This window comes from Trichosurus vulpecula, chromosome 2 (genome assembly GCF_011100635.1).
Source record: "Trichosurus vulpecula isolate mTriVul1 chromosome 2, mTriVul1.pri, whole genome shotgun sequence".
Lineage (NCBI taxonomy): Eukaryota > Metazoa > Chordata > Mammalia > Diprotodontia > Phalangeridae > Trichosurus > Trichosurus vulpecula.
In genome coordinates this window covers 7,058,059-7,079,343 of record NC_050574.1, presented here as the reverse complement: position 1 = coordinate 7,079,343, position 21,285 = coordinate 7,058,059, and the positions used below count along the sequence as shown (strand labels likewise).

Genomic DNA, 21,285 nt, shown 5'->3' with positions numbered 1-21,285 from the left:
TGGGGATGGAGGAAGAATCCAGGGCAGGCCTGCAGAAGGGAGGATTTGAGTGCAATCCAGACTGATGCTGATATTAAGGGGAGGAGGGGAGAGCCTTCTGGGCTGGAGGCAGCAGAGCTTAGGGATAGTTTTCTGTTTGTCTGGGGTGTGAGGAGGGGGAAGGGGCAGAAAGGCCAGTGAGTGGAGCCTGTTCCTGGAGTGGGAAATAATAAGAGAAGGGTAGAGAAGTCTGCAGCACACTTGTATTCAATCTTATGGCCTCATTTTCCAGTTTGAGGAATTAAGGGGTTGGTTTAGATGACATACTATCCCTTGGATTCTGGGCATAAGCCTTGGTTTATATGACGAAGCTATATTATTATAGCGGAGGGACAAGTGACTTGCTTAGAATGAACGTGTCAGTGTCTTGGTGAAATTTGAACTCAGGTCTGCTTTTCAGCTGGGCAAGTTGATGGAGAAGTTAGATAGAGCCCCTGGTGTGCAGCTCACCTTCCTGAGTTCAAATCTAGTGGCAGACCACTTGCTAGTTGTGTGACCCTGGGCAAGTCACTTAACCCTGTTTACCTCAGTTTCCTCATCTGCAAAAGGAGCTGGAGAGGGAAATGCCAGAAGGACCTTGAGGATCCTGAGTTGAAGTATTTAGCTCCCCCACCCTCATCAACCATCCCCCATCAGTCCTTCTCTGGCCTCCTTCCTAATTTCCTGCCATCTTTGTATCCCAGGGCCAACTTCCTGTTTTTTGCACCTCTCCCCTTCCCATTTGAACTTGGGTTTTGAGGGGTGAAAAGGGAAATATTGGCAAACTCCCCCCCCCCCCACTCCCAGGGAGAGTTGATGTCTATAGCTTGACCTCTGCATTGAGTCTGTATGCTAACTTTGGAAATCAATACATGATGATTCTGGGGTTATAAGATAATCTTGTTTTTGTAAGAGATTGTGTTCAGAATTCAGCTTGTTATTGTGATGGGGAATGGTAGTTTGTCTTACTGGGGCCCACTCATCAGTCACTGTTAGGCATAGTGTCCTTGTACTAGGGAGAAATGTGATTTTTAAAACTGAGGTCCAAGCACAAGCACCCTGTCAGTCATATCCTTATGGGAAAGAAGACAAGTGTGGCAGGGGCAGAGCTGGGAGACCAGGAGATTCTGCTGAGAAAAGTTGGAGTCTGAGAGCAGGCTCAGGAAGAGAGGGAGAGAGGGGGTGGAGGGGAGTTGAGAGAGGACCAGCCTGGTGGGTGTTAGCCCTAGTGGAATTCTCTTCCTGTGGGGAACTTTGGAAGCTAGGGAGTGGAGGAAAAAGAGGGGTCATTTCACTAGACTCAGGGGAGGGCAGGCCAGGACTCCTGGGATTAGGAGGGCCCACCCAGAATAGGCTTAAGCAAAAGCCATGCTGGTACCAGGTACGTCTGAATAAGAGTCCATCCCCTCACCCCAGCTTTTGCTGGCTTCCCTTTTCAGTGGGGCTCTTCCTGTGACCTCTTGGTGATTTTCCTCCAGGTTTGCCCAGAACAGACCTCCATTCAAGTCCTGGCTTTGAGGGTTGCACCTTCTATACTTGTCCAGGCTCCCTGTCACATCCTACAGGTCCTAGGGTGCCATCCGCAGTTGTACCATTGGGTCCCAGCCTCCCAATATTCATGTCACACACATAGTATCAGGTGGAGGCAGAACTCCGGGTCTGGGGTCATTGAGGTTCTCACCGGTCTTAACCCATCTAGGATCCCAGGCCTCTCCTGCCTCCTGGGTCTCTCCAGGAGGATGGAGGAGGGGCATAAGGTCAAAGGGAAGGAGTTAGAGAGGGTAGCAAGTCCTCTTGGTGCTCAGACCAAGCCCTCTTCCAGCCTGACCCACCCTGTTGCCCGCTTCCTGAGGTGGAGTCTCTCCCCTGAGGACAGAGCAGGGCCTCTGTAACCCTTATGAGAGCTCACCCTCTGTCATTCTAGGCAGTTCAGCATCTACCCTAGGAAGAGAAGACAGAGACGATGTCTGTCCCACTCTGAGATTCTTCTCCCTGCCTAGGTCACCTTGCAGAGCCCAAAGGCTTTTCCTAGGAGAGAGCCTAGAACCAGAGGGAATGGCCCCTGGGACCCAGAAACATCCATCCCAGGTGAGTGCAATATATCCATAGACCTCACCAGCATCAGCAAACCTGGAATCCAAGAGAGGCAAGCAAGCTTTACCCTGTTAGATGTAGGTAGTCCTCTGCAGTGCTGTCAGCAGAGCAGAAATTGTCCTCCTGCCTCAGGCCACACAAGCCTTCCCAGCTCTCTCTTGAATCCCTCTCTTTTCCCATTTCTTAGGTCTCTCTCTCTCTCTATATATACATTCATATTAAACATATTTTCACCTTAGTCTTGTTGTATAGAAGATTTGGAATGATTGGGAGGAACCATGAGAAAGAAAACAAAAGAAAGACTGCGAGGCAGAAAGAAAAGACAGCAGCTAATAGACTTCAGTCTACTTTCAGGCTCCATTTTTCTTTCTCTGGGTGTGGATGGCATTTTCCATCATGAGTCTTTTGGAGTTGTTTCTGGTCCTTCATTGCTGAGAAGAGCTAGGTCTCGTAAAAGTCAGTCATCTCACAATGTGTCTGTTACTGTGTCCAGTGTTCTCCTGGTTCTACTCTGTTGGCTCAGCATCAGTTCATATAAGTCTTTCCAGGTTTTTCTGAAGTCCACCTGCTCACCATTTCTTCTAGCACTATATTAGTGCATTACATTCATCCACTACAACTTGTTCAGCCATTCCCCAGTTGATAGGCATCCCCTCAATTTTCAGTTCTTGGCCACCACCAAAGGAGCTGCTGTAAATATTTTTGTACATGTGAGTCCTTTTCCCATTTGTCTGATATCTTTGGGATACAGTCCTGGAGGTGATACTGGTAGTGTTCCAATTTTCCAACAGCTCCAACATTTAGAATTTTCATGTTTTGTCATGTTAGCCAGTTTGATAGATGTGATGTGGTACCTCAGAGTTGGTTTGATTTGCATTTCTCTAATCAATAGTGATTTAGAGCATTTTTCCATATGGCTGTATTTTAGCTTTTAAATTTTAATTTCTTGCTCTGAAAACTGCATGCTTATAACCTTTGACCATTTATCAATTGGCGAATGATTTATATTCCTAAAAAATCTGCCTCGGTTCTTTCTCTATATGTTTTAGAAAGGAGTCCTTTATCAGAAATACTTACCATTCAAATTGTTTTCCGTCTTTCTCCTTTCCTCCTAATCTTGGTTGTGTTGCTTTTGTTTGTGCAAAACCTTTTCAATTTAATGTAATTAAAATTATCCATTTTGCATTTGGTAATGTTCTCTATGTCTTGTGTCATCTTGTGTCATCATAAATTCTGACAGGTAAACTGTTCCTTGCTCTGCTACTTTGCTTATCGCATCAGGCTTTAAATCTAAGTGATGTACCCATTTGGAATTTCTTTTGGTAAACAGTGTAAGATGTTGCTCTATGCCCAGTTTCTGCCACACTATTTTTGCATTTTTCCCAGCAGTTTTTGTCCAATAATAAGTTCTCATCCCTGAAGCCATTGACTATTTTGTCTTGTGTACCTAACCTATTCCACAAATCTTCCCCTCTATTTCTTAGCCAGTACTAAGTAGTTTTGATAATGGCTGCTTTATAATACAATTTAATATCTGGTATGGCTAGGCTACCTTCCCTAGCATTTCTTGATAGTCTGGACCTTTTGTTCTTCCAGATGAATTTTGTTATTATTTTTTCTAGCTCTATAAAATAATTTTTGGTAGTTTGATTGGTATGGCACTGAATAAATAAATTAACTTCAGCAGAATTATCATCTTTATTATATTAGCACGGCCTACCCATGAGCAACTGATACTTTTCCAATTATTTGGATCTGACTTCAATCGTGTGAAAAGTGTTTTGTAATTGTGTTCCTATAGTTCTGGGTTTGTTTTGATAGGCAGTCTCCCGAATATTTTATAATGTCTACAGCAACTTTAAATGGAATTTCTCTTTTTATCTCTTGCTGTTTGGTTTTGGTAAAAAAAAAACTTTGCTAAAGTTTTTTATTATTTCAAGTAGTTTTTTACTTGATTCTCTAGGATTCTCTAAGTATATCATCATATCATCTGCAAAAAGTGATAACTTAGTTTCTTCTTTGCCTATTCTAATTCTTTCAATTTCTTTTTCTTCTCTTATTCCTAAAGCTAACTTTTCTATTACTGGCCTAGAGTTGGGCAAAATAGTTCCTAAGTATTGTTTTAATTTCCTCTTCATTGGTGGTGAATTCACCCTTTTCATTTTTGATATTGATAATGTGGTGTTTTTTTAACCAAATTAGCCAAAGGTTCATCTATTTTATTGGTTTTTCCATAAAACTAGCTCTTAGTTTTATTTACTAGTTTAATAGCTGTAATATTATTAAGTTGGGACTTTTTTTACTGCTTTAGAATGCTAAATTAATTGTCTTTGATTGAGTCTTACTAGATGCTGAACCCCAGGTCCATGCCCTTTTACTACTATGTGCAAAGCCCCAGGCTGCTGAGGAAACTAGTTTGAAAGAGGCTTGAAGCCCCCAGGGCGCTAAGGGGAGTTGCTAAGACCAGAGCCGATCTAAGTTCTGGTAGCTCAGATGACTTTTGATGATGTCCAAAGACTGTATAAAAAGAGAGAACAGAGTTGTTTGCTTGAGGCCCTCACTCCTGGAGGAATGTTGGTGTGGGACTCTAGGCAGCTGTTGTAAGAGCCTCCCAGCTCATCAACCCAGATGTTGATGGTTTTTGGTAACTGTGAATTGTGATCTGGTCTGTTTATATTGTGTATGTTTGTAACTTGTCTGTATTTGCTCAAGTTCAGGTTGTTGGCTTTTCCTCTTGAACTAAGTGAGTTTATATGTATATGTTGTGTTAAAGTAAGATTGTTAACCTCTTAACGTTCCTTTCCTTAGTAAAGCTGATCAAAAGTACCTGTGTTGGCAGCATTCTTGTTGTTGGTCTTGTGTTGGTCTTTCACTCCACACAGCAGCTGCCAGCCAAATTGTTGCAACACAAGCTTTCTTAATTTTAATTTTATTAATCTTACCTGTGGTTTTCATTATTTCTAATTTGGTGTTTCATTGTGGATTTTTAGCGTGTTCTTTTTCTAGCTTTTGTGGTTGCATGCCCAGTTCATTGACTTCCTCTTTCTGTATTTTATTCACGGAAGCATTAGAGATACTAACCTTCTGCTAAGAATTGCTTTTCCCATGTCCCTTAAATTTTGCTATGTTGTCGTTCTCTTGTATGAAGTTTTTGGTTGTTTCTGTGCTTTGTTGTTTGACCCACTCATTCTTTAGGATTAGATTATTTAGTTTCCAATTCATTTTTATTCTCTTTCCATGGCCCTTTATTACATGTAATTTTTATTCCATCATGTTCTGAGAAGGATGCATTTCATATGTTTTCCTTTCTGCCTTGGATTGTGATGGTTTTATGCCTTAGAATATGGTCAGTTTTTGTCTAGGTGCCATGTACTGCTGAGGGAAAGTATATTGCTTTGTATTCCCATTCAGTTTTCTCCAGAGGTCTACCATATCTAACTTTTCAAAAATTCTATTCTCTTCCTTAACTTCTTTTCTGTTCATTTTATGGTTAGATGCATCTATTTCTGAGAGGGGGACATTGAGGTCCCCCCAGTATAGTTTTGTTCTCTATTTCCTCCTATAACTCCCTTACCATCTCCTCTAAGAATGTACATGCTATATGTTATGGTAACTCTTTTCTCTTTTAGAATGCTAAAGTAATCAAGTGCCCTTGATTCTAGGTGGGAAGCCGCAGGCCCACACCCTTTTGCTGATTGGGTGTGAAGCCTTTGGTCCTTAAGAAGGGTATTTATACTGGGAAGTTAGTATTTGCTTTAGGGCTGTCACTCACTGGAAGAGTGCCCTGTGATTTGACCTGATGAGACTCTGGGTAGCCTCCATTAGGGAGCAAGCCCCTCCCCCCCACTCCGACCCCACACTCAGCTTTGAAAACCCAAATGTTGGTGACTCTCTCTCTGGTAACTATGTCATTTTTTTGTAGACAGCTAGAGGCCAGTCTGTTGCTAATTGTGTGTTTGATCTGTTTATATTGTCTCTGTTTATAATTTCTGTTTGTATTTGTTCTGAAGTTCAGGGTGCTGCCTTTTCTCCCTGAACTAAATGAGTGATATATGTATGTTTGATTAAAGTGAGATTGTTACCCCTTAAAGTTGCTTTTCTGGGAAAAACGGGTCAAAGAACCTGTGCTAAGCAGCCCTCCTGTGTGCTGGTGTTTTTGGTCTTACACCCCCACGGCATCTGCTAGCAACATTGCTGTTGTACTGTGCCACTGGGTGCATATTTGTGTAGTAATGATATTTTTTCTTTGTTTTTGTTGCCTTTTAAGAGGATGGAGTTTCCTTCCTCATCTCTTTTAGTCAGATCTATTTTTGCTTTTGGGAAGGATTATGGTTTTTAATCTATTCTGCTATCCCCTTCCATTTTATGGGAGACTTCATCCCATTCACATTCGTAATTATGATTACTATCTGAGGCTTTCTCTCCATCCCATTGTCGTCCCATCCCGTCCCGTTCCCCCCCCCCCCCTTTATGCTTTTCTTTCTCCTTTCTCCCTTTCCCTCCTCACTGGACTTCTGCTTTGGACCACCACTTCCTTCAATCTGCCCTCTCTTCTATCACTCCCCCTCCCATTTCTTTCCCTTTACCCTTACTACTTCTTCCCTCCCTTCTTTCCCCTTTCCCCTCCTACTGCCTCTATAGGGCAAGTTAGATTTCTGTACCTAAGTGAGTATGTTATTCTCTCCTTGCACCAAATCTGATGAGAGTAAGGTTCAAAGAGTGCTCATCTCTCTCCTTTCTTTCCCTTTATGGTAATAGGTATTCCTGCCTCATCATCTGATTTCCATTTACCCTTTTCTGTCTCTTCCTTTCCCCTTCTCCCATTACAGTCTCTTTTCACCCCTTCATTGGGTTTTTTATCATCACATCAAAGTCAGCTTAAACCAACTCCCTGTGTATATGTATATCATTTCTATATGTCTTAATAAAGATACAGTTCTCAAGAGGTATGTGTATCGTCTTCCCATGTAGGAATATAAACATCCCTTATTGAATAACATGGTTTTTTTCCTTTCCTTTCCTGTTTGCCTTTTTATGTCTCTCTTCAGTCTTGTCCTTGAATATCGTATTTTCCATTGAGCTCTGGTGTTTTCATCGGCAAAAGTCTAGTAGTCCCCTATTTCAGTGAATGTCCATATCCTCCCCTGATAGATTATGTTTAATTTTTCTGTTTAGTTCATCCTTGGTTATAATCCAAGCTTCTTTGCCTTATGGAATATCATATTCCAAGCTCTCTGATATTTTAATGTAGAACCTAGAAGGGGCTGTGAAATCCTGACTGTTGTTCCTTGGTATTTGAATTATTTCTTTCTGGCTGCTTTTGCAGTATTTTCTCCTTCACCTGTTATTTCTGGCATTGGGTACAATATTCATTGGGGTTTTCAACTTGGGATCTCTTTCAGGAGGTGATTGGTGGATTCTTTGGATGTCTGTTTTACCCTCTGTTTTTAGGACCTCAGGGCAGCTTTCCTTGATGATTTCTTGAAAGGTGCTATCCAGGCTTTTTCTTTTTCCTTTTTTTTTTTGATCATAGCTTTAGGTAGACCAAGAATTCTTAAATTATCTCTTCTGGATCTATTTTCCAGGTCAGTTGTTTTTCCAATGAGATATTTTACAGTTTCTTCCATTTTTTTCATTCTTTTGATTTTGTTTTGACTGATTCTTGATGTCTGATAGAGTCATTAGTTCCCACTTGACCAATTCTAATTTATAATGAATTGTTTTCTCCAGTTAGTTTTTAAGTAGTTGCTATTCCATTTGGCCAGTTGTCCCTTTTAAGGGGTAGTTTTCTTCAATGTCCTTTTTGTCCCATTTTGTCAATTGTATTTTAAAAGGAATTGTTCAGGTTTTCTTCTGCCTCTCTTACTTGACTTTTAAAATCCTTCTTGAGGTCTCCCAAGAAGGCTTTTTGGCCTTGAGACCAGTTCATATACCCCTTTGAGGTTTCACATGTAGGTTTATTGTCAATATTGTTCTCTCCTAAATTTGTGTTTTGATCTTCCCTCTCACCAAGATAGTTTTCTCTGGTTGTTGTTGGTTTTTTTTTGTTGTTGTTGTTGTTACATGTTGTTCATGTTTTTTTCCTTTTTTTTTTACTGGCTTTTAAAGTTGATCTCTGCTCTTGGGGCACAGGGGGCACTGTCCCAGTCTTCTTGTGCTGGGGGCTAGGGGCCTGGTTACTGATTTTGTGTGCTGAGGCCTCAGGTGCTAGCAGCTGGAGGCTGTAGTGATCTGATAGTTTACCTGGTACTGAGCTGGAGCTGTTGCTGGTGGCTGATGTGTGCCTGGTTTTGGCTCTTGCCTGCTCCACCACCCTGAAGGTAAGGATCTCCCTCTGGTTTGGTGAGGTGAGGCTTGCTACTGGCTTACTGTGACACCTCCCATCCTCTACTGGCCCCTTTTAAGGCACAGCAAGAGGGACATTTCCCATTAATCCCCCTAGTGCACCTCACCTTTCTGCTGCCTGCTGTATTGCAGGATATTTCATTCCAACTGTGAGCTCATAGTTCCTGGAGCAGCGGGTGCTGCTGCTGTTCCTGCTGCCACAGTCACTCCCAAGGCCTGTTCCTGCTTTGCTGGGGCCCGACGGTATTGGTATAACCTGCCCTGGACTGTTCTTCTCTCTTACCCGGTCCCTAGAGACCCCTCTCAGTGACTTTCTGTGTAGCCTCTGGCATCTGTGGGCTCAGAAGCCTGGACACTGTCACTGCTGGTAGTGATGCAGTCCCCTGAAGCCTGTTCCAGCTTTGCCTGTTATCTGGTGCTGGGGCCTCCGCTAGACTGCTGTCCTCTCTGAGCCTGGTGCAACAGACCCTTCCTGTTCATTTTCTAGATTGTTTTAGGCTGTAAATCTGCCTCATTCTGCCTCTTTTTAGCTTCTGCTGCTCTACAATGTTCTAAGAGTCACTTTTTAGGGATATTCGAAGGGTTTGGGGGGAGAGCTCAGAGGAATCCTTGCTTTTACTCAGCGATTTGGCTTGACCCTCCTCCCCATAGTCTTATACCTCACTGATGGATCACTTGCCTTTTCCCTAATTGCATTGTGTTAAGCATTGTAGATAGCAGCACATTTTTCCCAGCTTTGATTATTCCATCATGATTCTCATTTCAAATAGAAAATGCTTCTCTTAATAGTCAGTTGAGCTCTTCATTACTGGTTTCTCATATTGGCTCTGACTCATAAAGTTTTTATGAGTTGTAGGCAAGTCCCTTCTGTGGGCTTCAGTTTCCTCTTGTGAGTTGATGAGGGGTGAACTAGATGAATTCTGGAGTCTCTCTCTTTCAGCTCTAAATCATGTGATTTTGATGGTTTAGGAGTTGGTGACATTCAAGGATGTGGTTGTGGACTTCACTGAGGAGGAGTGGTGCCTCTTGGACCGGTCTCAGAAAGCGCTGTACAAGGAGGTCCTGCTAGAGAATATCCAGAATCTACTGTTCCTTGGTAAGGACCATTTCCTTTCTTTTGCTGGTGTTAGTTGTCAGGCCAAAATTTGCACAAGCAGCAAAGAATCAATTCATACTCTGTTGCATCTCAGCTTCCAAAACTGCATAGAATGCACAGTCGTATTTGTATAACAGTTCTCCATCCACTTTGTACTTGGCTTGTAAACTTTTCAAGTTAAATAACTCACCATCAGCCAGGTAGCTGGAGATAAAGATCTGGGCTCATTCTTAGAGGAAGGAAGTGAAGTTAAAAAAAAAAAATAAAACTCCTACTTCAAAGAAAAATTTCATATGATCTGAAGCATAAAAAGAGTTCTTGGAAGAACTTCAAAAGGACTTCAACAATCAAATGAGGGACTGAGGAAAAATTAAGGGAAAAAACTAAGAGCAGTCCAGGAAATCAAGACAATTATGAAAAGAGTCAGCTAATTAGAAAAACAGATCCAAAAAGTTAGGAAAGAAAATCACTTCTTCAAAACTAGAATTAGGGATGAGGAAACTAGTGACACCCAGAAATACTAAAAACCAAAAGAGTGAAAAAGTAGAACAGAATGTGAACCATCTCATTAGAATAACAAATGATATGGAGAATAGATCAAGGAGACACCATATGAGAATTGTTACACACCCTGAATGGTATGATTGGAAAAGAAAAAAGGAACGTAGATACAATATTTCAAGACATTATTACGGAAAATTTACCCACAGTTCTAGAGCAAGATGTAAAGTAGAAATGGGAAGAAATTCACCATTCACCCCCTGAAAGAGGTATCAACATGAAAACTTACAGGAACATTATAGCCAAGTTTCAGAGCTTTCAAATTGAGGAGAAAATACTAGAAGCATCAAGAAAATCATAATGTAAATACTGTGGAGCTTCAATCAAGATAACACAGGACCTAGAGGTTTCTACATTCAAAGACCATAGGGCTTGGCACATTATATTTCATAGAGCACAGCAGGTGGGGTTGCAACCAAAAGTAGCTGAGTATAATCCTGAATTTTAAAAAAAAGACCCTTAATGAAGACATTCAGCTATTTATGAGTAAAAGAGCAGAACTCAATGGAAAATTGGACATGGAAGATCCAGGAGAAACATAAGATAAAAGTTAAAGATCCGTTATGAGGCACTCAGTAAGGTCAGACTGTTTACTTTATGGGTGAAAGTGTTATCAGTACCCTTAAGAATGCTGTTATTACTTGGGTAGTTTGACTATAAAGGTGAGCTCAGTTGAATATGATGGATTGATTCTAAAAAATCAAATTGGGTAGGGAGAGGTAAAGTGGAGAAGTTATTACACACTAACAAGTCCTGAAAGGAAAAAGTGAGACAGGAAGCAGATGGGAGTGGACAGGTACTGCTAGATCCTTATTCTCATAGAATTAACAGAAAAAAATAAAATATCTAAATCATGTTGTTTTAGAAAAAGAAATTGAACTGGCCTCAAATGAGCTGCTTAAGAATAAAGCAGCAGGACCAGATGGATTTGCAAGGGAATTCTACCAAACATGTAAAGGTCAGCTAATTCTAGCATTAAATAAATGATATGGAAAATTCAGGAAAGAAGGGGAACTACCAAACTCTTTTTATGAAATAGATACTGACATTCAAAATACTGACATTCAAATCAGGAAGAATAAAAAAGAACATTACAGACCACCTTCATTAATGTATTTGGATGCCAAAATCCTAAAGAAGATACTAGCTAGGAGACTACAACAATATATTTCAAATATTCCACATTTGTGACCAATTGGTATTTATACCAGGAATGCAGGGATGGTTTAATGTAAGGAAAATTATGCACATGATCTGTTATATCAATAACAAAAATAAGAAATTATATGCATATATCAATAGCTGAAGAATAAGCTTTTCACCAAAGAGAATACTTATTTTTATTAGGAACACTTGGAAGTATAGGGGAAAGTGGATTTCTCCTTAAATTGATAAAAAGTACTTACGTAAAATTTGTCTGCAAGAGTTACTTGTAATGTTGAGAAGTTAGCAAGCTTCTGAGTAAGATCTGATGGTCAACAAGGATGGCCACTGTCACCAATATTATTCAGTATTGTATTGGAAATCCTACAATAGCAATAAGAGAAGAAAAAGAAATAGAAACAGTCAGACCAGGGAATGAGGCAATAAAAATATCTCTTTGTGGCTGATAAGACAATATGCATGGCAAATCCCAGACTCACCTGAAAAGTTAGTTGAAACAATTAATTCTTTTATCAAAGTAGTAGGATATGATATAAAGTCACATAAAAGATCAGCATTCCTATGCATCACCAGCAAAACCCTGCAAGAAGAGACAGTAAGAGATACCCTATTAAAATAAGACTAGACCAGGGGTAGGGAATCTGTGGTCTTGAGGCCATATGTTGCCCTAGATCAAGGTCCTCAAGTGTGTCCCTTTCACTGAATCCAAACTTAAGAGAACAAACCCCCTTAATGAAAGGATTTGTAATGTAAAACATTAATTGTTTATGGAGGTGTAGGGTGAATACAATAAGAATGAAAATATTACCTAAACTAATTTATGCCTTCAACGCCATCCCAATGAAATTACCACAACCTTATTTTATTGAGTTAGAAAAAATAATAACAAGATTCATTTGGAAGAACAGAAGGTCAAGAATATGAGAGGAACCAAGGAAAATTAATGTAAAGGAAAGAAATTAGGCAGAACAGTGATCTTAAACTGTAGTATAAGGCAGTGAATTATCAAAACTCTGGTACTGGTTAAGAAATAGACAAGTAGATTAGTGGAACAGAGCAGATGTACAATTTACAGCAGCAAATAAATGGAGTAACTATCTAGTTGAAAAGTGTAAATGCTTAAGATTTTGGAATAGGAATTCCTCATTTGGGGCAAATTGTTAGGAAAGCTGGAAAGAAGTGTGGTAGAAATTGGGCATAGACCACCATTTGAGTTTATCAAAATAAAGTCAAAATGGATACATGGTCTCGACTGAAAGAGATATTCCAAGAAAAGTTGAAGATCATGGAACATGTTACCTATCAGACTTATTGGCTAGGTGAACGAGTTATTAATAAACAAGAGACATAGAAGAGAATGAGGTGTGACATGGAGAATTTTGATTACATTAAACTAAATAAGAGCGATATAACCAAGATCAGAAGGAGAGTAGAGAATTGGGGCGGGGGAATTTTATGTGTGGTTTCTCAGTTAAAGTTCTCGTCTCAAATATACAAAGATCTTTGTAAACTCTGTAGGTCGTTCCCTGATTGATGAATGGTCAGAGGATTTGGATAGGCAGTTTTCCAATGGAGAAGTCCAAGCAATTTATAGTCATATGAAAGAAAATACTCTAAATCATTATTGAGTAGAGCAATGCGAATTAAAGCAATTTTAAGATGTCATTTTATACCTATCAGATTGGCTAAAAAGATTGAAAGGGCAAGTGACAAATGTTGGAAGGGATGTCGAAAATTTGGGGTAGCAATTCATTATTGGTGCAATTGTGAAATCATCCAACTATTTTCAAGGTCAATGTGGAGTCATGCCCAAAGGCTTATTAAACTGCCTATATCCTTTGACCCAGCAATACCAGTACTAGGTGTATTTCCACAGATGAGTAGGGAAACAGGTAAAGACCCTATGTGTTTTAAAATATTTATAGTAGCTCTTTTTGTGGTGGCAATGAACTAGATGCCCTTCAATTTTGGAATGACTGACAAAGTTGTAATAGATGATTGTGATGAAATACTGCCATGCTCTAAGAAATGATGAACTTCATGATTTTAGAAAAGTCGTGGATAGACTTGCACAAAATAGTGAAGAGGGAAAGCAGTAGTACCAAGACAATGTTACATACGGTGACAGCAAAATACTTTTCATCTTTTTTTTTGTTTTGTTTTGTTTTGGCAGGGTAGTTGAGGTTAAGTGACTTGCCCAAGGTCACACAGCTAGTACATGTGCCAAGTGTCTGAGGCCAGATTTTAACTCAGGTCCTCCTGACTCCAGGGCCAGGGCTCTACTCACTGTGCCACCTAGGTGCCCGCAAATTCTTTTAACAACAAGTTTGAGTGAATAAGCCATTTTGACTCTTATAAACACCCTAAAATACAAAGGATATATGAAGGAAGATGCTAATTTGCTTCCAGAGAAAAAACTGACAAATAGAAGTATGCTTGGAATGATTTTACATATGTATACGTGTTTGTATCTGATGGCAGCCATCTGTAGGGTGAAGGAAGGAAGGGTAAAAAAGAAAAAGAAAGGAATTTACATGATAACTTTATTATAGGAATAGGAATTTATACATAATTGATTCTCTACTTCATGGGCAATTATTGTTTGTTTTTTTTTTTGTTACATCATGTTATGGAAATGCTTATTTTATTCCATGAGTTAAAAATGAAATTAAAAATTTTTTTTTAAAAACTAATGAGAATAATTTTTTTAAAAAACTGTCTGGTGCTGACAGAGAGGGAGGGAAAGGCAGATGAGTAGAACAGAGTAACTTTGTGTTTGAAAAACATCAAGATAGAATTTTGTGATAAGAATCCCTGATTTGGTGAAAACTGGGGGAAAAGCTGGAAAGTAGTCTGTCAGAAATTTGGAAGATACTGATATCATATTCTGTTTGCCAAAATAAAGTCTAAATGGATACATGATCTCTACGTAAAGGGAGACATCTGTATCAGTAAGCCAGTAATAACAATGTAGATGATCATTGTCAAAATGCCTATGTAGTTCTGTATTACAAAGTATATGAGACTCTCCACATAGAAGGTAGAAGAAGTACACCATTAATTCAGACACCAGAGGACCAGATCCCACAAGCCATTTATCCAATCTGTCAGAGCAATAAAACATACACAGTATCACAACGTGGAGCCTCACTATCCCAAAACTTCTCTGACCCCGTGCTGGGGTCTTCCCCAAACACAAGCTCACAGTATAGCTAAGTCAGCTTGTTCAGCTCTAGTTATCACGACGGCAGCCATTAGGAGACATAACTGCTCGCTCTCTCTCTCTCTCTCACACACACACACACACACACACTCTCTCTCACTTTCAGCATTTCCTGTGCCATAACTTCCTTTTCCTGTCAGGAAGCTCCCCCCACCACATGTGACTTAGGCTTCCTGTGAGGTAAGCAGGTCACATGGCCTATTAATATGTGGGGAAAGATCTTCAGATCTCTAGCAAAACCCAATATGTAGGTAACAACTGCTTTTCAAAAGGTGTCTATTGTAATCCAGATGAAGATAGCTTCCTTGACCAAAATCCTCAGGGTTCACTTTGGCTTTGTTGTTTGTACCTTAAATTCCAATTCACATAGTCATCTTCTACAGTCACTTGTAATTCCACTGGTCCACTTTGCATAGGCCATAAATCCAGAGCCAATTGTATAGCATGTTTGGCTTCTTCAAAAGCTTTACTCTGTTCAAGTCCCCAATCAAATTCATATTTTTTCCTGGTAACTTTATATGAGGGTTTCAAATATGGAATGTGGTACCTCCTTTGGGCTTCCTTCCTATTGGTAAGGAGAGGAAAATCTTGAGTCTTCTGTCAAGCTTGTGGGAGAATTTCTCACAGTCCTTTATTCCATTGTATACCCCAGTACTTTATGTTTTAAGCTGGCCCTTGAATCTTTGCAGGGTTAATTTCCCATCCTTTGCATTCCATAAGCTCAATTAAAAGTGTCAAACTCCTCTCCCCTTCTTTTGCATTTCCTCCCTGGATCCTGATATCATCTATGTAGTGGGTAAGCTGTATGCCAGATAATTTCAATTCATCCAAATGTCCAGCTACAATCCTATGACAGATAGTGGGGCTGTGCAGATATCATTGTGGCAGTCAGGTAAAAGCATATGGCGGTCCTGCCACATGAAAGCAAACTGATCCCACTGTTTGGAGTCTATTGGGATTGTGAAGAAAGCATTGGCCAAATCAGTTACTGCGTACCAAGTCCCATCATATTTCTGGATCTTTTCTGTTAAGGTAACAGTATCTGGAACAGCAGCATACAAGGGTGGAGTCACTTTTCTCAATTGTCTATAATCCACTGTCATTCTCCACCTTCCACGTGACTCTTGTACCAGCCATACAGGATTATTCCATCACGTGGCCATAGCGACTGACACTCCTGCTGCAACATATTCCTTTATAGTATTGACAGTTTCATCTTGCCCACCTGGCACACAATGCTGCTTCAAAGGAATTATTTTGGAAGGTGCATGTAAAGTGATTGGGTCCATTTTTACTTTTCCCACCAAAACTATTAATTCCTGTCTTCCTTACTGCAAATTGAGATCTCCCCTCAGGCAAATTTAGAGTCATACCTTTCAATATACCTGTTCCAATGATGTATTCAGGAGTGGTACAGTGACCACAGTATATTCTTTCTTAGACCATTGTCTAATTTTTTTCATGAGTTTGACTTTTCTGGCTCATACTTCAGCTCCTCCTGGTCTTGTGATGGTGATAGGAGTTTTCCATGGTTAAATTTGTCAGGGTTTCTGTATAGAAGGGAATTCTCTTCCCCAGTGTCAATCAGTGCCCTAGTTACAGTATTTGATGCATTCTTCCAATATATAGTCAGATTAATATGGGGTCTGTAATCCTGTCTGTGCGTTTCTTCAATCTCAGCTGGGACTTGGCCTATTCCTTAGTCTCCTTACAGGTGTGACTCAGTTAGATACAAGGGTTCAAGATATGTAGGATTTGTAGGGGCGATTCTTACTTCTCTATTCTGTTTGCTATTAAGCCCCTTGTCTTGGTACATTTTGTATAGCTCCTCAGTTGAAATACCGTCTATTCTTCTAAAATCTACCCCTGCTTTCAATAGAGCAGTAAACATTTCTTTTCTTGCCCGACATTCTTATTCCAACGTTGAATCTGCTGTCTTTTAACCTTCTCTCTTCACGAAATTTATCATTTCCCCAATCTCCTAAGTCACTTAACTGTAAAATCTTATCCAGCACTTCTGAAAGAGGGTTCCCTACTTCTGCAATCAGGAAAGTCAGAATTATGTGTTTATAAGTGTTGGGTGCCAATTTAACTATCAAATTCCTGTCCTTGCTTTCATATATGATAGGATAGGCCTTGAGTACAATTCAGCCTTATCTAGGTGAGTACAGTCCAGCCTTATCTAGAGATCTCTGTCGGCATGCCCATTATTTGGGGAATGACTTGAGAAGTATTGGGTACAACCTGATGTAGATGGTCAGTAGCTTCAGCAGGATTTTAACATGGTCTGTTGAGAATGCTGTGGAGGTGTTCAGCCCAAATCTCCAGGATCATGTCCTTATCACTGATCCATGTGGCTCCATCAGCCCTGAGTAGTTCAGGTGTACCATAGGTGGACAGGTCTTTGGCCCATAAATAGCCTTTAGCGGGGCTTAGCCATCTCCAATTGTCCTGTTTGCTATCTGGCTCCTGGACCCAGATGTCTCTGGAGGAGAAAGTTGGGCTGGTGATGTGGCACAGCCTTCCATCTCTTAAATCTAATTCAACTGCAAGTCATGGCATTATCTTTCTGATATACTGGTCCTCTTCCAGAACCAGAGGACAGATGACAATTAAGAACCTTAAACCCAATTCACTCTGTCTTGTATTTGTTGGCCAACAATAGATCCCTGCCCCCAAACCATTCTTTTTAGGGATGTAGGGGTGTATGAGGTCTGATGTCTCAGTGAATGTAAATAGCAATTGTTTCTCCTTAGGCTAGTGACCCCAGAGTTCTTCCTATCAAAGTGTGATTAATTTTTTTTTTTAAATTAAATGGGCCATCCCTTGATTTGCTTCTTAAACAGGTCTAATGACTGAATGAGCATTGCCTCAGTCAAAGTGGAGTGCTGGAAAGACCTTAGCTTAAAAGTCCAAAGTGTTCCACTACGTCCTCAGCCATCTTTTGTTAGTCTGGTGTATATCTGGCCCTTGGACCGAAATGGCTCTGGAGGAGAAAGTGAGGTTGGGGACTTTGCACAGCTCTCCTTCACTTAATTGAAGTCATGAGAATGGAGAATGAAGGAAAATTCACGTAGCCTTCAGGGCATCATAAAAGTGCTTTAGATTACTAAAATCAGCATAAAGTTGAATTCCATCTGCCTTCTTACTGAGCCTGCAGTCCTGAATGTCTCTAAGCTTTGCTTGCATTTAACATTTACTGGAGTTAAATACAGCCTTCTTAGAGATGGATGAAGTAACCTAGTGTTAGGTACACTGAGTTCTCATTTTTTATTTAGTACCATTTGAATTTCTCCATCATTTTCATCAAAACCAATTGAGATTTTACTCTATATTCTGTCCCAGATGAATTAATGTGGTGTTGTATAATAGGGCTCTCCAACTTTACGTTTTTATTGAAACAACAGACAATATGTTTTGATTTGCCATTTTATTGAGAGGTAAATTTCTATGCTTGTAGGCAGGCTGCATAAATTGCACTGAGTGTGGGTGACATGTGGCCCGTGGGCCACATTTTGGACAGCCCTGCCATGCAGTAACTCTCTGAAAGCTGGCTACTACTTTCCTGCTGGAATGTTGAAAACCACCTTTTGGCTTAGCCTTCTCTCCAAGTTACCAACGAAGTGTTGTCCCATGGAGAATCATTCTTAGTTGTTGATGTGAAATGTTGTGGTAGTGACTTTGCCTTGGGGCTGTTGCTTTTGTTGAAGGTGAATGTTTAGGGTCTGATGGGTCCAGCACTCGTTGGTGCCCATCCCCTTTGTCATTCTCACATCCTCTCTGTCTCTTCTCCTTACAGTGATATGGTCTGTGTAAGCTCCAAGAGTACATCCCTGGAATTTTGTTGCATTTAGTTTGGTGATGGGAAGGTGAAGATCTGCAGAAGTAACCTTTGCTATTACATTTATGTGTGTATATCTTTTTCTGTAAATATGTTTCATTGTTTGTTTTCTTCATATGTAGAGACCATGTTCGAGGAAAATGAAATAACTAGAAAGCTGGGAATTTTTTTGGAAGAGTGTGACCCGCGAAGATACAGGAGTGGTGGTCCCTGGAACTTCAGTTTGAGAGAAATTCATGACTTTATTCTCAACGCAGATAAAAAAAGTGGTACTGGGGAAATGCTTTTTGTAAGTAATGAAGGTGGGGAGGCCTTTCCTCATCAACAAATTCCTGTTAAAAAAGAGCCTGAGGAATGTAATGAATGGGAAGCACATCAAGGAATCCACATTGGAGAGAAGCCTTATGAATGGAATCAATATGGAAATTCTTTTACACAGAAAGGCCATCTTGCTAGACATGAAAAAATCCACACTGGAGAGAAACCTTATGTATGTAATCAATGTGGAATGGCTTTCCCATATAACTACCATCTCAGTAGACATCAGAGAATCCACACTGGAGAGAAACCATTTGCATGTAATCAGTGTGGAAAGGCTTTCACACACAGCTCCAGTCTTGTCACACACAAGAGAATACATACTGGAGAGAAACCTTATGTATGTAATCAATGTGGAATGACTTTCCCATATAACTACCATCTCAGTAGACATCAGAGAATCCACACTGGAGAGAAACCATTTGAATGTAATCGGTGTGGAAAGGCTTTCACACACAGCTCCAGTCTTGTCACACATAAGAGAATACATACTGGAGAGAAGCCTTATGTATGTAATCAATGTGGAATGGCTTTCCCATACAGCTACTATCTCAGTAGACATCAGAGAATCCACACTGGAGAGAAACCTTTTGAATGTAATCAATGTGGAAAGGCTTTCATGCAGAACAGCCATCTTCGTGAACATCAGAGAATCCACACTGGAGAGAAACCTTATGTATGTAATCAATGTGGAAAGGCTTTCCCATGTAGCACCTATCTCAGTAGACATCAGAGAATCCACACTGGAGAGAAACCTTTTGAATGTAATCAGTGTGGAAAGGCTTTCATGCAGAAGAGCCATCTTGCTGAACATGAGAGAATCCATACTGGAGAGAAGCCTTATAGATGTAACCAATGTGGAAAGGCTTTCCCATGTAGCACATATCTCAGTAGACATCAGAGAATCCACACTGGAGAGAAGCCTTTTCAATGCAATCAGTGTGGAAAGACTTTCACACGGAGGTACCATCTTGCTGCACATCAGAGAGTCCACACTGGAGAGAAACCTTATGTATGTAATCAATGTGGCATGGCTTTCTCCTATAGCACCTATCTCAGTAGGCATCAGAAAGGCCACACTGGAGAGAAACATTTTAAATGTAATCAATGTGGAAAGGCTTTTACACAGAGGTACTATCTTGCTGAACATCAGAGAATCCACACTGGAGAGAAACCATTTGAATGTAATCAATGTGGAAAGGCTTTCACACAGAGTTCCCATCTTGCTGCACATCACAGAATCCACACTGGAGAGAAGCCCTATGTATGTAATCAGTGTGGAAAGGCTTTCCCATGTAGCACCTATCTCAGTAGACATCAGAGAATCCACACTGGAGAGAAACCATTTGAATGTAATCAATGTGGAAAGACTTTCAAACAGAGGTACCATCTTGCTGCACATCAGAGAATCCACACTGGAGAGAAGCCTTTTATATGCAGTCAGTGTGGAAAGGCTTTCACACAGAGTTCTCATCTTGTTGCACATCAGAGAATCCACACTGGAGAGAAGCCTTATGCGTGTGATCAATGTGGAAAGGCTTTCACAAAGAGCTCCAGTCTTGCTGCACATCACAAAATCCACACTGGGGAGAAACCCTAGGAACTTCATTCATCATATATTATGGCAGGATGTAGTTATATAGTTATTGTGTTTTTGTGAAAATAATCCTTGACAATGTTGATTCAAATTCCCACAGTATTCATTAACCTTTCCATGCGTTTCATATAGTTGTTGGAGGCAAAATTCACCACATGCACATAGGTTCTCAATTATATCCAAATAATTATTTGATAGCTTTTCAAAATCCCCACTTGGTCTGGTCTGTATGTAGGCTAGAGGAAGGGGGGGTACATCTGACCACTGCATTGGGCTTTGGGGTAAAGGTTGCCAATAAGAATGGAAAAGCTTTAATTCATTGAGCAAGTAGAAGGGAGCACCAACCACAGGAAATGATCTGGAGGCAAGCTGGTAGAATGTTGTATAAGGTGGACAATCAGCACAAATAGTATATTCTAGAGTGAATATAGTGATCAGCCAGTGAATAAGTAGTTGGTTCAAAAATGTAACTTTACAATATGCTACTTATTAATAGATTTAATTTCATGATTTTCCAAATGATCAGAGATGAAACTCACTTATCATTTGAGGTTTAACCCATAAGTTTCCCTACTTTGGCTTGGAGACATCCTGGGGCCTTAAATTGCAGCCTTACGGAGTGTCTGAACACTGTGAGCAGGGCTGGGGATACCTTTTTCACAAGTTAAGTAAGAATGCCAAAGGAACCTCATAGACAGAGACCTCTTCAGGGGAGTATGCTTTGCTTTTCTCCCAAGAGTTAATCACTTATCATCATTACTTTCTTAATTAAAGAAACTATACCCCATTATTAACTTTTCAAACGTTTTGTCACATTCAAACGTTTTGACACATTTATGATTTAATAGCATTTAGATCAGAAGTAACCAGCCTTACCAGCTTATACATTTCAATAAAATGCATTTTCAAAAGATGTTACTGGAAAAGTCAGTCATCCTATCTCCTTTGACATTATGGTAGTCACATCCAATGGCATCAAAAACCCCATATTTAGTACAGTCAATTAAAGAGGTAGCAGTAGGTAATTT

At 40.2% G+C, this 21,285-nt stretch overlaps 1 protein-coding gene across 1 annotated transcript; it reads left to right on the top strand.

The window, feature by feature from the left end:
* Positions 1 to 2,037: 2,037 nt before the first annotated feature.
* Positions 2,038 to 20,260, top strand: LOC118835850 (zinc finger protein 883-like). The gene is made up of 3 exons (XM_036743132.1): positions 2,038 to 2,106; positions 9,427 to 9,553; positions 18,465 to 20,260. The coding sequence occupies exons 1-3, from the start codon at positions 2,074 to 2,076 to the stop codon at positions 20,258 to 20,260; spliced, it is 1,956 nt and encodes a 651-aa protein (XP_036599027.1). The 5' UTR covers positions 2,038 to 2,073.
* Positions 20,261 to 21,285: the final 1,025 nt, after the last annotated feature.

Coding starts and splice junctions, on each gene's coding strand:
- LOC118835850 (XM_036743132.1), top strand. CDS start 2,074: ATGGCCCCTGGGACCCAGAAACATCCATCCCAG. Junction 2,107..9,426: donor CCCAGAAACATCCATCCCAG/GTGAGTGCAATA, acceptor TTGATGGTTTAG/GAGTTGGTGACATTCAAGGA. Junction 9,554..18,464: donor CCAGAATCTACTGTTCCTTG/GTAAGGACCATT, acceptor CTTCATATGTAG/AGACCATGTTCGAGGAAAAT.